Raw genomic sequence first — 14,744 nt, forward strand, 5'->3', positions numbered from 1 at the left:
TCTACGCTCTATGTTATAAAAGTGCCTGTGTGACATCTGGGACACAGTGTGACTAAGAACTCTCTTTTTGTTCTTACTTTATGGCTTTAAAAAAATATCGAGATATATATCTTATATCGCCATCCAGCTAAAAAATATAGAGATATGAATTTTGGGTCATATCGCCCAGCCCTACCTCCAGGTCACCAGCTCCTCCGGTGTTGCTGCCCATGTGAGGAGTGAAGGCTGTCAGTAAGATGGATCATCCTCCCTTGAGCATCCCAACCAGAGGCTATGAAGGCCGGGTACTATCGCTGAGCCGAATGTGTCTAAAAATAACCACTCCATTTTCACCCCCACCCCTATCATCAGATAGCCCCCTGAAGCTAATGGCCATCTGGGACCCCTATACAAGGTTATACAGGTTTTCCACAGCTGTAGCAGTAGCAGAGAGGAATATGCATTTCAGCTTTAGTCCTGCTGTTTTTGAATCACTTGTCTCAAACAAATACGAACGTATACAGGTAGACAGCCAACAGCTTTTCCTTTTTTTAAGACGCGTGGCCAATCAGATCGCAGAGATGAAGGGTTTTCGGTTACTTTTGCCCAAAGGACAATAACAAAGGATGTCAAATAGAAAACAGTTCTCTGAGTTGATAATCTCCTGTGTACAAACATTTAACTGCATCTGCTCGCTTCTTTTTGCACTTCTGTTGAGCATCAGCTGATGTTACAACAGCCCATGACCTCAGAGAGCCCTTTCTTCCTGTTACACCCACCCTTTGTCCTGCTCCATGACCGCTCCAACCACTTCTCCATCACTAACATCTCTCGCCTCGTTTTGTCCACAGCAACTGAAATATGCAAAAACTTTTATAACTTTATGTTGGGTGATACTTCCTGGAGGGTTTGTTGGAAAATGAAACTGTGCCAAATCCTCTGAATGTTAACGTGAGTGTGAATGTTCACATTGGACTGCAGAATTGGCAAAAATCAGCCGTAAACTTTATCGAGGCCCAATCCTGAGCTTCTGCTGATAGTCGGCTAGTCACAGCAGCGAGCGCCCAGAACCTTTCAGTTCATCAAATCCAAGGTTTGTGACGCCAAAAATCACACAATCTACAAGGTTTTACACAGTGACACATCCACAGTGTGAGGAGCAGACAGCGATTCAGCAGCACTCAGTGTTTGATGCTGGATCAATGTCTCGTTTGTAGAAAGCAAGAGACGAGCATTTGCTGCATGTCTCTTGACATGGATACAGAGATGTTCACATTTGACTGATGTTTAGTTTTGTGTATTTACTTCAGAACATTGAAGCTGCGTTTGGCCTTTGCCACTCAGTCAAGTTCTTGACAGCAGCAGCAGCAGCAGCAGCAGCACACGCTACGAGAGAGACACAGTGTAATGTCAAATGTCAAAGTGATCCACGGCAACGTCACGCCAAACATCTTCACACAACATGGACACCAGCCAATCTTCCATTTCTGTGTGACTTCTGTTTACTGTGTTGCTCATTATGACCGTTGCCAGGGCAGGACCGTTTACGTCCTATCAGCTTTCAGTCTCTCATCCACGGCTGGAATCCTGATACATGAGAGCAGATAATGACCGGACCTAAATAAAGCACTTCCCTCGGATCAAACTTCTCCCTCACAGGAATGAAGGGACATTATTTGATTATACAATAACAGAAGAAAGATTATCACAACCTGCTGGAACAACCCAAGAAGGATTCATGTGTAGTAAACAATAACAACAAGCACTGGGCTCATTATTTTTGTTTGTTTGTCCAACGCATCACCAACAGTGCTGAGACGACACAGGCAGCAGGGGGCCTCGTATGTGGGGAAGGCAGCAAACACCTTTGAAACATACGGGTCACCTTTCCAACCTAATAAGCTACACATGGCAGGTAACACCTGGAACCAGACTATGTATAGAAAGGGGCGTGGCCACTGGATTTTGAAATGCAAAGATAAGGGACAACATGCTAACTCGCTCCAAGCATACATAACAGCAGTTTCAGGATCACTGTTGTGGGGCGGGGCAGTGGTTGTGAGTCACCACTGACACGGTTTCCTGTGACAGTGGGTCAAATTTACATAGTTTATTTGGTAAACAGGTAAATATGTGTGACCTACGAGCCGCGGCAGAGCAGTCAAAGCGGTCTCACCTACAACAACTATGAATCTGTCTCCTGCTCTCTGACATCAGCGCTGCTGAAATTCTGATTGTGTTTAGAGACAAACCCACAGAAGCTACTTGGTGAAGTTTTGTGCTTAAGCTTACAGACTCTTGCCATTTTTAATTCTTACAGAGAAGCCAAATCGATCAGAAACACCAATTCAGTAGAAACAATCAATATATTGTAGGGATGCACGTATCGGTATCGGTGCATCCCTAATATATTGGCAGTTGGACAAAAAGTAAAAACTACCCAGCATGCACCAAGGCAAAAGCCTGATGGATGTTCTTTTTTGTCCACACTGTGCAGCCATTGGTGTAGATAGACAGCAGATCTGCTTGTGTGGATGTGTCTGTGTTTTCCTACCTGATTGCAGGTACTGATGTCCACGCCCCCTTTCAGGTATTCCAAAACCTTGTCAACGTTCCCCGCTCTGGCCGCTCGCAGGAAACTTGTGTTACTGTCCGACTGGAAGAAACAGAGAAGAAGCACACTTTACAAAACACATACTTGATTGGCTGCCTGAGAACATCGCACACAGACTCCTGTTCATGTCTAAAGACAACACGAGGCCCCTGGAACGCCATCCTTCAGTAATTATGTTTGCATTTAAAGAAACACACCTAGTCTGCAAAAGGCTTTTGTGCCTTCATCAATAGCAATGATCTATTTTTAAGTTTTCCATAAAAAGTCTAAATTATTAGTGCTAAAAATCCCACTGCACAAAATATCATCAGTGCATTTGCCCCCCTCCCTCAGTGCGCAGAAGCGTCCCTGCTGTGGAGGACATTCCCTGTTCTTGGATGCTGATGCAGTTGGAAACAGACCAGCCCTGTGAGGAGTGATTCAGCATTGTCCTCCACCAAAGTTAAATCAAGCTCTCTGCTCCCGCTGCAGAAAAACACTGCTGATGTTTGCTGCACTCAGATTGTGTTAGAGGAGTTCAGGGGTCAAATGCAGCACTGCTGTTTCTCTGACACTGCTTGTTTTCAGGGGGAGGATCTATTGTTAGCCATCAAAGTTTGCACAGACAAGTGAAGCACAGAGAGAACGAGCACTGACACTGCAGCAGTGATACCCGCTTCAGACACAGCCTTGATGTTTCCAGCTCACCTGCAGCCAACTACCACCTGGCTACTGCAGGGAACTGCACTGCATCACTTTCTCTCCCCACGCCGTGCTGGCGTCCGATCTAGAACTAGTCCCCATTTCATCAAATCAAATATTCAGTAGTATATACGACCCAGAGATGCTCTCTACCACAGGGAAATTAAAGCAACTTACAATCTATCACTAATAAAATGATATATCACTGTAAAATATATTGTTAACACTTAAATCTGTGTTGCTGTAAAATCTCAGATTTCTTCCCCAGTTTAATTTTCTGAATAAAAGCACAGTAAAGAGAAGCTTAGATACGCGTCTTCATGTTCACACAGTGAAGCCTGATAGCATCCTCACGTCGGGCTGCCGACACACATCATGCCCTAATCATCTCTGCCGCTGGCTGGTTGCTATAGCGACATGAAGACCAACAGGACCTTCAGACGAGCGAGGCTTTGAATGAGAAACGCCGGAGAGAAGGTGGGAACTGCAGCAGCCGTCGGACACAAGCTGCAGCTGCATGAAGCTGCTGTCGGTGACAACATCACCGACACCGTGTCTGTTCTCACTGACGCTCGTGTCTTCACGACAGCACGAGGCTCTTCCTGCTCATGCACCAGCACCTGCAGAGTGCCAGGAGCTCAACAATGCAAACTGTCCCCAACACGAATACTGTGAGCTGCTCGTGCTAAGGCTGGGAGCATCCATACCCCTTCCAGTTACCATGGAGACAAGCATAGTGACACGGTAACCATAGTGACGAGGCTGTTTCAGATGAAGCCAAAAACACTTGCTTCCTTTTGAACGATTTCTAAATGTTGAACATTACACGACGCTCGCTAACTCATCCTGTTCTCTTAGAAACGTTATTAGTGGTCATTCCTTCAAACTGTGGCTGTTCGTTTTCCAAGCCCCGCTGATTCACTTTGGACCCTAAAACTAACTAAAAGGCAGCTGAAAACTAGACGTTTTTACTACTTTTTAAAAATCCAATAAGGAGTTTGGCCTTCATGTGTGAGAACTGATTATGTAAACACTAAAGTTAGGCAGTGAAAAATAAAACAGTTATGAAGAGGTGGAGTCATCTCCTACTAAGCAGCTATTTAACCTAAACTGACCCAACTAACCTCCAGATTGTGATTTTATTAGTGAGCACATTTAGCCAGGATCAAAAACAAGGCTTATAAATAAACACAAACATTAGCTTGACATTGAATGAAGGAACAAATTCTATTTCTAGCTGGATGGAACAACAGTATCTGTGTTTATTAGCAACTGCACCTCACCCTGGTGCTGCTCTGCTTGTGCCGCTGACACATCAACACCTGGTGGTGGTCGCGTTGGCATGAACGGACCGGCATTACATTCTGACACAGTCATCAGTCTGATGTTTCATCACTATCATGATTAATGGTAGCTGAACTGAACACGACTGTTTCCAGCCAATCAAATCTTTGCCTACACGTGTTAACATCACCAATGTAGGACCTGGAGCATAAACCGCTCTCTGTTAAAGCAGCAGGAGGACGTGGTAGGACCTTTCCGAGCTGTCCACGTCTAAAAACAGGATGTGTGTCACAGACATGGAAGGTTGCTGTTGTATAAAACACATTTATGAGACAAACAGAAAGTAAAGAGCAGCATTGAAGCCAAACAGTAAATAAACCAAAACAAGGCCCTCAAAGATGCTAAAAGCCTGCAGAGTGGAGGTGTTGACTGGATAGATTCATTATGATTTCCATCATGGAAAGAGCGTCCTCCTCCTTCAGGTGTGGATGAACAGCTGAGTGGTGTTCAGTTGAGTTGGCGCTCTGCAGCTGTTTGAGAAACTGACCAGAATTTGCCAAATAAATATAAAAGTTACCAAAATGGTTCCACGCGAGCATAAAGCTGCTGCTGTAGTTCTGTCAGACACATATTCCTTTGCTCTGCGACAAACCTGAGGAAAACCGAACCCTCGACACCCAAACTGAGCAGGACCAGTGGGAATGTTCTGCTATGAAGTGTCGTCCACTTGTGCTCCTGGAGAAAAGGGTCAGTGTAAGGTCATGCAGGAGTGATTACCTTAATCATAACATGAAACCTATATATCAGAACAGCAGGAGGAATCACTCGATGGCTCGACAGGGGTGAAAATATTAGGAACCGTGTGTTTATAGCAACACAGCTGATCTCAATCTGAGGGTTTAGCTTTCAAACAAAGGCAGAGCTCCAAAGACTTGTGCAGTCACCTACTCACAGCTGACAAAACGAGCCTTTGATGATTCAATCCAAACTAAATTTCCACTGTCAGCAAACACATTAGGAACCAGAGTGCATTCATGTTTCCACCTCGGTGTTAGAGCGCTGCAAAGCCCGTTGAGACGCACTTATTGCACGAGTCACTGAATGAAGACACAAACAAACTGTTTCACTGACACAGCAAACGTTCACGCACTAAAACTGACCCCAGACTGAAGAAGTGATATTTTCTGGTCTTGTGTTCCCAACAGCTGCTGAAGTGATTACATTGCTTTTCAAATGAGATACAAGAGCCCACATGCTGCTGTGCCGGGACACTTTATGAACACAACTGTCACACTGGCCTTTGAAGAGAGCACAAACCATGTGCACACCAACAGAGACACATATCTGTCCATATCTGTTTACATCCAACTCAAAGGCAAACACAGAGTCTGCTTTGAATGTGAGCTCTTACCAGGATCAGAGGACGCTGCACAGGAAAATGCTCCATGCAGTAGAAGTCTGGCAAAGCATTCAGGTCCAGGTGAGCCGGGCTCCCAGCCGTCCTCAGGCCCTTGTCTGAGCCACACACCTTACACACGGCTGTGTTGCCCATGGTTCAACTTATATAAGTCTCTTTCATCAGAATGTAAAGGACTCTAAGTGAGTTAATCACTTTGATAATCCCCGTCCCTCCTCCCCCTCCCCTAAAAGCTTACAGGCTACCATACAGCAGGACGAGGTCCTGTCCTGGTTGCACCACTTGACTGGACGCCTGTGCAGAGAGCTACTGTTTCCTCATTAAAGCATCCAACTCAATGAGCATTGACTAACAACCCCTCGTACTCCACCCCCTCCAACCCGGCTATTTTTACACCCACCAGCCCAGCTATGCATGACGAGGGAGGAGAGGGTGGTGGTGATTGGGTGGCATGCTAAACAAGGCAGGACCACCGCAGACACGGCAAGCATTATGAGGCAAACATGGGCCTAATTTCTGTTAATATATGTTTGTTTTCCACTAAAAGTGATAAAAACCTCTGCAGCTTCCACTTGACTGTGTTTGGAAAGAGCCTAAAACAACAACAACATGTTAACGTGGCGTCACGAGAGCGTCCGAGCTCCGGTGTGCTCCACGAGAGCTACAGGTGTTTATCATGTGTTCATATTAACTGCTCCTGTGAGCCAGTGTATTTTTCTTTGGACATTGTGAGGCATCAAAGAAGCTCCGCCCACTATTCTCTATCACTACATAACAGCGCACAATCAGTTTCAGGGCCATAGATAGACTGGTTGTGTTGCAGCACAGCCTGATGTGACCTTCTCCTACATACCATCATCATAGTGGAAATGAAACTTTTCCGGTGCATGCTGGGTGGACATGCGCTACAGTGCTGTCCTGGATCAAAAACTGTTGAGGGCAGCACACTGACCGTTTGTCACTACTTAGATCGTCGGCCCAGAACACTGTAGTCAGATTAAACCCACACAAACTGAAGCTGAAGCTCACACGAGGGATTTTTACACTCGTCCCTCCCCCTCGGTGACTTTTCTGTGGCACCGTGGTCTCCAACCTTTACTTCAATCACTGTTTAATGGAAGCAGACACAGTGTTGTCCTAATACAGGTCTATGTCAGCCTGTAGCCCAGAGCAGCGACGTATTGATCCTGATGGACTGAATGCAAATTAAAAGCCACACAGACCTTTTCATGGCAGCACAATTAACGGTGTGCTGTCTAACAGAAGCTTCAGACGTGGCCGTGTTGTGTTCTCCGTGTGCATATTTGAGTCCTTGTGTGGGACATCAGGGAGGTAAATGTCCTCATTCTCTTTGCACTCCTCTAGGTCACGACTCACACAATAATCCCACTGTTAAACAGATCAGCTAAACCATTTGGATTCGCTGAATATGTTAGCGTAGGGAGAAAGACCTCTCATTGTGGACAGCCAGTGCAAGCCCATGAGAAGGAGCTCTGGGGTTTTCTATGAATGAATGATTAGAGACTGACTAGAAAGAAATCATTTAAATGAATGGTGAGGAACATGGCCAGTGAAGTGGATCCTTCAAAAAGTGAAAACCAGTCCAATCTGAGCAATTTGGAGCATATCCAGGAAATCCAGTACTATGAGGGGCAAACATATTTTCCTGCTGCTTCACACTCGTCACCAAGTATTTCGATGAGCGGCCTTTGAAGAGTTAAGTTCATAAAAAACTGCCGAAGCTATATATTATTAGCTACACCTGGGCAATAGAAGAACTGGGATATTTATCAGCACAAGGCCTTTAATTACCGGAGTAACAAAGAGTGAGTCAGAAACCATCTGTGGACCCGAGCACACTCGTGGAAGTGGAAAATGAATCCTGACCTTATTGAAACATCTGCAGTTAGATCCAAAACACTTCTCAGTTTCACTTCTCCTCCTGTAACTTACTTAATGAGGGTATTTTTTTTTTACTGTCATTCATTCATTTAGGAGGACAAAAAATGACTTCATGGGTAAATATGTTACAAAGAAACAAAGCCAGAGTTACAACTACCTGTTCAAGCACACTTAAACAGGCCACGCAGGAAAGTCAGTACTTTTCTTTATCTCTAAGGTCTGCAGAATCCCCCACCCCCAGTCTCACACACACTCATACCCCATTAGTGGGCTGGTAATCCAATGGGCAGGGCAGGCACAAACATTTTTAATCTGCCATCCGCCATATGGCTCACTATCTGTGGGAGGGAGGGGGGCGGGGAGTAAAGCCACTTGTACTACTTTATGTTACTGCAGTGGGGAAAGATGTAATCTACATGCTTCTGTGTGTACGTGAAACACAGGAGGTAGCTGAAGGAACACTTGGTCTGCACAAAGTGTAGCCATTAAAAATCCCCACACACCCCTCTTTAATCCATCCATACATCCAACCATCCATCCATCCATACATACATCCATCCATCCATTCAACCATCCATTCAACCATCCAACCATCCATTCAACCATCCATCCATACATCCATCCATCCAACCATTCATCCATACATCCAACCATTCATCCATTCAACCATCCATCCATCCAACCATTCATCCATCCAACCATTCAACCATCCAACCATCCATCCATTCAACCATCCATCCATACATCCATCCATCCATTCATCCATCCATCCATTCAACCATCCATCCATCCAACCATTCATCCATCCAACCATTCAACCATCCAACGATCCATCCATTCAACCATCCATCCATACATCCATCCAACCATCCATCCATTCAACCATCCATCCATCCATCCAACCATTCATCCATGAAACCATTCAACCATCCATCCATTCAACCATCCATCCATCCATCCAACCATTCATCCATGAAACCATTCAACCATCCAGCCATTCAACCATCCATCCATCCATCCATCCATCCATCCATCCATCCAACCATTCATCCATCCATCCATCCATCCATTCATCCATCCAACCATTCATCCATTCAACCATCCATCCATCCAACCATTCAACCATTCAACCATCCATCCAGCCATCCATCCATTCAACCATCCAACCATCCATCCATCCATCCATCCATCCAACCATCCATCCAACCATCCATTCAACCATCCATTCAACCATCCATCCATCCATCCAACCATTCAACCATTCATCCATCCAACCACCCATCCATCCAACCATCCATCCTTCAACCATCCAACCATCCATCCATTCAACCATCCATTCAACCATCCAACCATCCATCCATCCAACCATCCATCCATTCAACCATCCATTCAACCATCCAACCATCCATCCATCCAACCATCCATCCATTCAACCATCCATCCAACAATCCATTCAACCATCCATCCATCCAACCATTCATCCATCCAACCACCCATCCATCCAACCATCCATCCTTCAACCATCCAACCATCCATCCATCCAACAATCCATTCAACCATCCATCAATCCATCCATCCAACCATCCATCCAACAATCCATTCAACCATCCATCAATCCATCCATCCATCCATCCACCCATTCATCCATCCATCCATCCATCCATCCATCCATCCATCCATCCATCCATCTCAAGTTCAAGGTCACAGTGGGACTGGAGCCTGTCTCAGGTGTCTTAGTGTGAGAGGCAGGCTACACCCTGGGCAGGTGGCTGGACTGTCACAGAGAACAACTGTTCAAACTCATATTTACAACCACAACCAAACATCAGTTAACTCAAATAAAAAAATCGAATAAAGTAAGAGCACTAAGAGAAGCACAGGGAGAGATGCAAAGTCCGGGCAAGAGGTGGTAAATGGCCTGTATTTGTATAGCACTTTTACTAGTCCCCCCTAGGGACCCCAAAGCACTTTGCACACCCAGTCAAACACACATTCACACACTGGTGGAGGCAGCTACAGCTGCCCTGGGACTGACAGAAGCGAGGCTGCCATATCGTGCCATCGGCCCTTCTGGCCAACACCAGTAGTCGGTAGGTGAAGTGTCTTGCCCAAGGACACAACGGCCGAGACCGTCCGAGCCGGGGCTCGAACCGGCAACCTTCCGATTACAAGGCGAACTCCCAACTCTTGAGCCACGATCGCCCCAGGTGGACTCACAACCAGGGCTGCCTCTATGATAACAGTGGAAACCACCAAACTGGTCTCAGGTAGAACCAGCATCAGGTATCATCAGTGCGTTGACAAATGAAAACAAACACAAGAGACCCAGCAGCTTAATGTTAGCTTATAAATGAACTGCCGTGCAAAAGCACATACAGTCTAACAGACGAACGTGATGCAGTATAGGGTGCAGTCAGGTACTGAAGCACAGATCTGGGATTAAATATTGAACATATTCAGCTTGTATCCATCAGTGATAAACAGATCTCAGTTAGAGGTGTGGACGACACTGTGTGTCCATAAAAAACAAGCTACACAACTGCTTTCAAAATAAACTATGAACTATAGACACAGGAGGGTTGTGTTGCTATGGAAACAAAGATGTAGATAAGGTTTATGCTTAGATTTTGCTTCAAAATGAGAAACCTGCAGAAAGTCTTCTGCAGTGTCAGACCTTAGTAACACTGACAGATATGGATGTCTCCTTTACCAAAGACGAGTCTGACAGGCTGGACCGACATCTGAATGAAACACAGGTGTCACAGCCGATGGAAGCCAGCTTGGTTTACCTACTAATTCCCATCATCTATCAAAATAATGCTGATGGAAAATGTGTTTACCTCCAGATGGTTTGTAGTGTGTGACAAATGTGAGATTTATTTCAGTTGAAGAAGTGGGCCACTGCTGATTCAAATGTAAAGTGAGTTCCTGTGAGAGGACACCATTGAATGACTTTTGACAGTGTGGATGATACTGGTTTCCTTGGCAACTGCAAGTACAAAGCAAAGCGAGGACCAAATTTCCTCCAGCGCAAGCAGCCTTTTAGAGTTAATAAGAAAGTCAGTATAAACTGACATGCAGTGACAACAAAACAAACAAGTGTTGTTTTATGATACGCTGGAAGAAAACACCAGTGACCCTGAACCTAAAGTAGATCGAGGCCTTGGTCCTGGACGTGCTGCTGTCACTGTCTGGTCACAACGAGGTGGTTTTATGGGCCAGATGTTGTAGTATTAAGCACTGGGCATATTCCTGCAACATCTGTAAAGCCCGTCTGTCCAATCAGGAGTCAGTGTTGGGGAATTCCCCGCTGGGTAACAAGAGGACTCAAAAAAGCAGCTCAGACTGTTAATGTTACTGTACATGCCATATGTCACGTTTAGCCAGTAAGAAGTCTACACACTCTTGTATTATTACTATTTTCATATAACACTGTACTCTGATTTTTGTCTTATATCTTACTTTCTGCTACAACCTTTTAATATTACCTTTGCACAAGTGCGTCTCCTAATATTTCAAATATAAATATTTCAAAGATGTGTAAAAAATCTACAACTACAGCACCTCAAACGAAACACAGATGTCGTCACAGCTGTCGTCTAATGGATGCCCACTTTTTCACATACGGTTGCAAACACACAGGATTCAAACTTCTCGCCCTGGTTCATGTGGATCACCTCTGGTGCTCCCAGCCTGTATCCACTTGTATTTGTCAGTGCTGCTGCCTGGCCTGGATCCAGACGGGGGGAGGATTACCTCAGTGGGTTTTGACCCTAGCTCTGTTTAATTAAATATGTGTGAGTACAATTTCATTTCAGCCAGGCATCTCAAAAAAAGCAAAACAGAGAGGAAAATGTTATCGGAGGGAAGGTGAGCTTGCCTAAAATAACAACCAAACGCCCACAGCGCTGTTTAAGAGATGAGAAGGGAATGTGTTTGGTGAGGTAGAGAATCTGATGGAGATGCAAAGACAACACCCAGCCTCCAGCTAGTAACACTAATATAACATCTATTGGCACCCCATTGCTTTGTCTGGGGTCCACGTCCTCTAGTTTTTACTTCTTAGTCCTGACAGTGAATTCAAATTATCGCTCAGCTCAGCCGTGACAGAAAAACTCCCACTGCACTGCAGAAAAAGGTGCTAATGTTGAACACAGAGTAATATTCAGCTAGCATCTAAGAAAACAGACCTAATGGAGGCTGAAAACTTTCAAGAAAAATTTATTAAGCTCACTCTTCAAAATCAGCAAACATGCAGACCTGGAGATATATTTGAAAATATTAATATAAGTCAAACATGATAAGGCATATGATGGTGATAGTAAAGTTCATGTTACTGCAGCAGTTTGTTAGCTCACTCAGTCTCCCAGCCGTCTGGTAGATTTATCAGATGATTAACATTAATACAATAAATCTTATGAGTACAAACGGGGACCAGTTTGCACCAAGATAAGTGGTTCAACAGTAAAGAAAACATGGTTATTTCTTACGTCTGTAAAGTACTCTGAGTTCTACAAAATCAGCTTTCTCATCATCTGGCTCGACAGAGCTTCAGAGGGCTGACTTCTACGTCTCCTCCCTGATGTTAAACAGAGACTCTCAAAATACAATGAAACAGCACAAACTTCATGGTAAATATGCAAACAACCATCCCTTGATCACTACCACACCTCACATCTATAATGATTGTTTATCATACAAACACATTTGTGCTTCTAACCCACTTCCTCCATATACTGTAATGTGTAAAAAGGACAGTAAACAGCACAGGTACGTGATAATATGTGTTTGGATAGCAGAAAGAGTGGCCTGTGGTCTGTGGTGGTTTGTGGTCTGTGGTGGTCTGTGGTGGTTTGTGGTGGTCTGTGGTGGACTGTGGTCTGTGGTCTGTGGTCGTCTGTGGTGGTTTGTGGTGGTCTGTGATGGACTGTGGTGGTTTGTGGTCTGTGGTGGACTGTGGTAGTCTGTGGTGGTCTGTGGTCTGTGGTGGTCTGTGATGGACTGTGGTGGACTGTGGTGGTTTGTGGTCTGTGGTGGACTGTGGTGGTCTGTGGTGGTCTGTGGTGGTTTGTGGTCTGTGGTGGTCTGTGGTGGTTTGTGGTGGTCTGTGGTGGACTGTGGTGGTCTGTGGTGGACTGTGGTGGTCTGTGGTCGTCTGTGGTGGTTTGTGGTGGTCTGTGGTCTGTGGTGGTCTGTGGTGGTGGGTACAGCCAACGATGCTTTTGATGTAAACATCACTGAGCAGATTCTGAGAAGTGCGACTGCATCATTAAGAACTTCCTGTTGACACCCGTGAGACGATATGGTGGCAGGCAGCTTCGGTCTCAGGGCTAAGCTTCTTTGGGGGATCTTTCCTCCTTGCATAACTAAAGCAAACTAACATCTGCTGTACTCTGGCAAGCTTCCGACTTTGGACCACATCGCTGTGACAACACAGCCTGATGTCAGGTTGACCCTTTCATGATTATTTGCCCAGGTCAGGACAATCAGGTTTACTCATGAGTACAAACTGCTTTTAATGTATCCTGTGTCTATTTCTACTGTGTGTCACTGCACATCCAGAGGAGACCACTGATTCCTACAGTGGATTCTCCTGGTTACCATGGTGACAGGATTGGCATCTTTCATGAGCACCCCATAATACCACAGCAACCAGATTATAATGCTCTAATCTAGGATATTAGTAGTCCCAGTTCAGCATCAAACAGCAGTGCTTACTCAACATCCATGTACACTGGGTCAGTACTCGAGCGTCTATACTGGAGCGAGTGGTAATAAAGCTGCATTTGCTTGTTCTGTTTACCAAAGCACCAAAACACCAAACATCTTACTATATCGATTACAGACACTTGACTGGGACAACCAATCAAATGTAACCTTTACTATAAAGAGATCAGCTGGGAAAAGAATAATATCAAACCAACTGATTATTAAAAGACTGTCTGTGAAGATGATTACAGTAAAATATCAGAAATGCAGCAGCATACAGTCAGCATGAACACAGAGTGATGCATATAGATGTAGAGCCAGCTGGGGGGGGGGGCGATTAACATCACACAGCTCTCCCTAAACCCCATCAGTTGGGCAGCTGTAGATTGAGATTAAGCATAGGAATAGGAGAGTGGCTTCAAACAATGCAACTCTCTGATGGAGGTGAGAGAGTCGGAGGAACATCCAAACCAGTACAGCCAGACTGTGCTGCAAATGAGAAGTATATGAAAAAGCAATGAAGTCTCTCTAACATTGTTTTCTTTGGGATGTCATCTGGGCTGTAATCAGGAACATTATGTGTTTTATCATTATGTGTTTAACTGCATAATAATCGGTTAATTTGGTCATGCTTAACATTCAGGAAGATTAACTAAGTTTACGGACTCATGAAAGACATTTGAAGCATCTATTCAAAGCCTGCCAGCACGCTGCTGAGTGCCAAATCAATTTCTAAGAGAGCCATCGAGTATCAGCCAATATTAGCTTTTTGGCTACTGGTATTAGAATTTATAATGCCTGATAAATTCAAATTTAAAAGTAAAGAAGAGAAAAGAGAAGCACCTGTCAGCCATGTTTTGGGTGTTAATGTTGGCGAAACGTGGTTGGAACAAGACGGAGCCGAGTAGACACCTACACATCACAAATGTTGGGAAAGTCTATTTATACTCCCCGGCTTAAAGGAAAAAACACTGATTTTTAAATCACCAACCATCAAAATGAGTACTCCTAAAAACCCCTCTATTAGTCAGGATCTGATCTCTAAGAATGATTTGGTTTGTTGATCAACACAAATAGTTCGTTCTTCTGTCCATTTGACTCCATGACATCCTTGCACCACTGTGTACTATTGTAGGGTCCCTGTTATTGTAGGGTCTC

The 14,744-nt window shown here is 44.7% G+C and overlaps 1 protein-coding gene across 1 annotated transcript in view; it reads right to left on the bottom strand.

Annotated features, from left to right (window-relative positions):
• Positions 1–14,744, bottom strand: part of LOC102198141 (ankyrin-2-like) — a 96,254-nt gene that overhangs the window by 74,472 nt on the left and 7,038 nt on the right. Inside the window, exon 2 of the mRNA XM_013916023.1 lies at positions 2,534–2,635. Within this exon, the coding sequence (XP_013771477.1) occupies positions 2,534–2,635 (102 nt within the window). The remainder of the gene's footprint in view (positions 1–2,533; positions 2,636–14,744) is intronic.

The sequence above is a fragment of the Pundamilia nyererei genome, unplaced genomic scaffold (genome assembly GCF_000239375.1).
Source record: "Pundamilia nyererei isolate P.nyererei 1_Seehausen unplaced genomic scaffold, PunNye1.0 scaffold00433, whole genome shotgun sequence".
NCBI lineage: Eukaryota > Metazoa > Chordata > Actinopteri > Cichliformes > Cichlidae > Pundamilia > Pundamilia nyererei.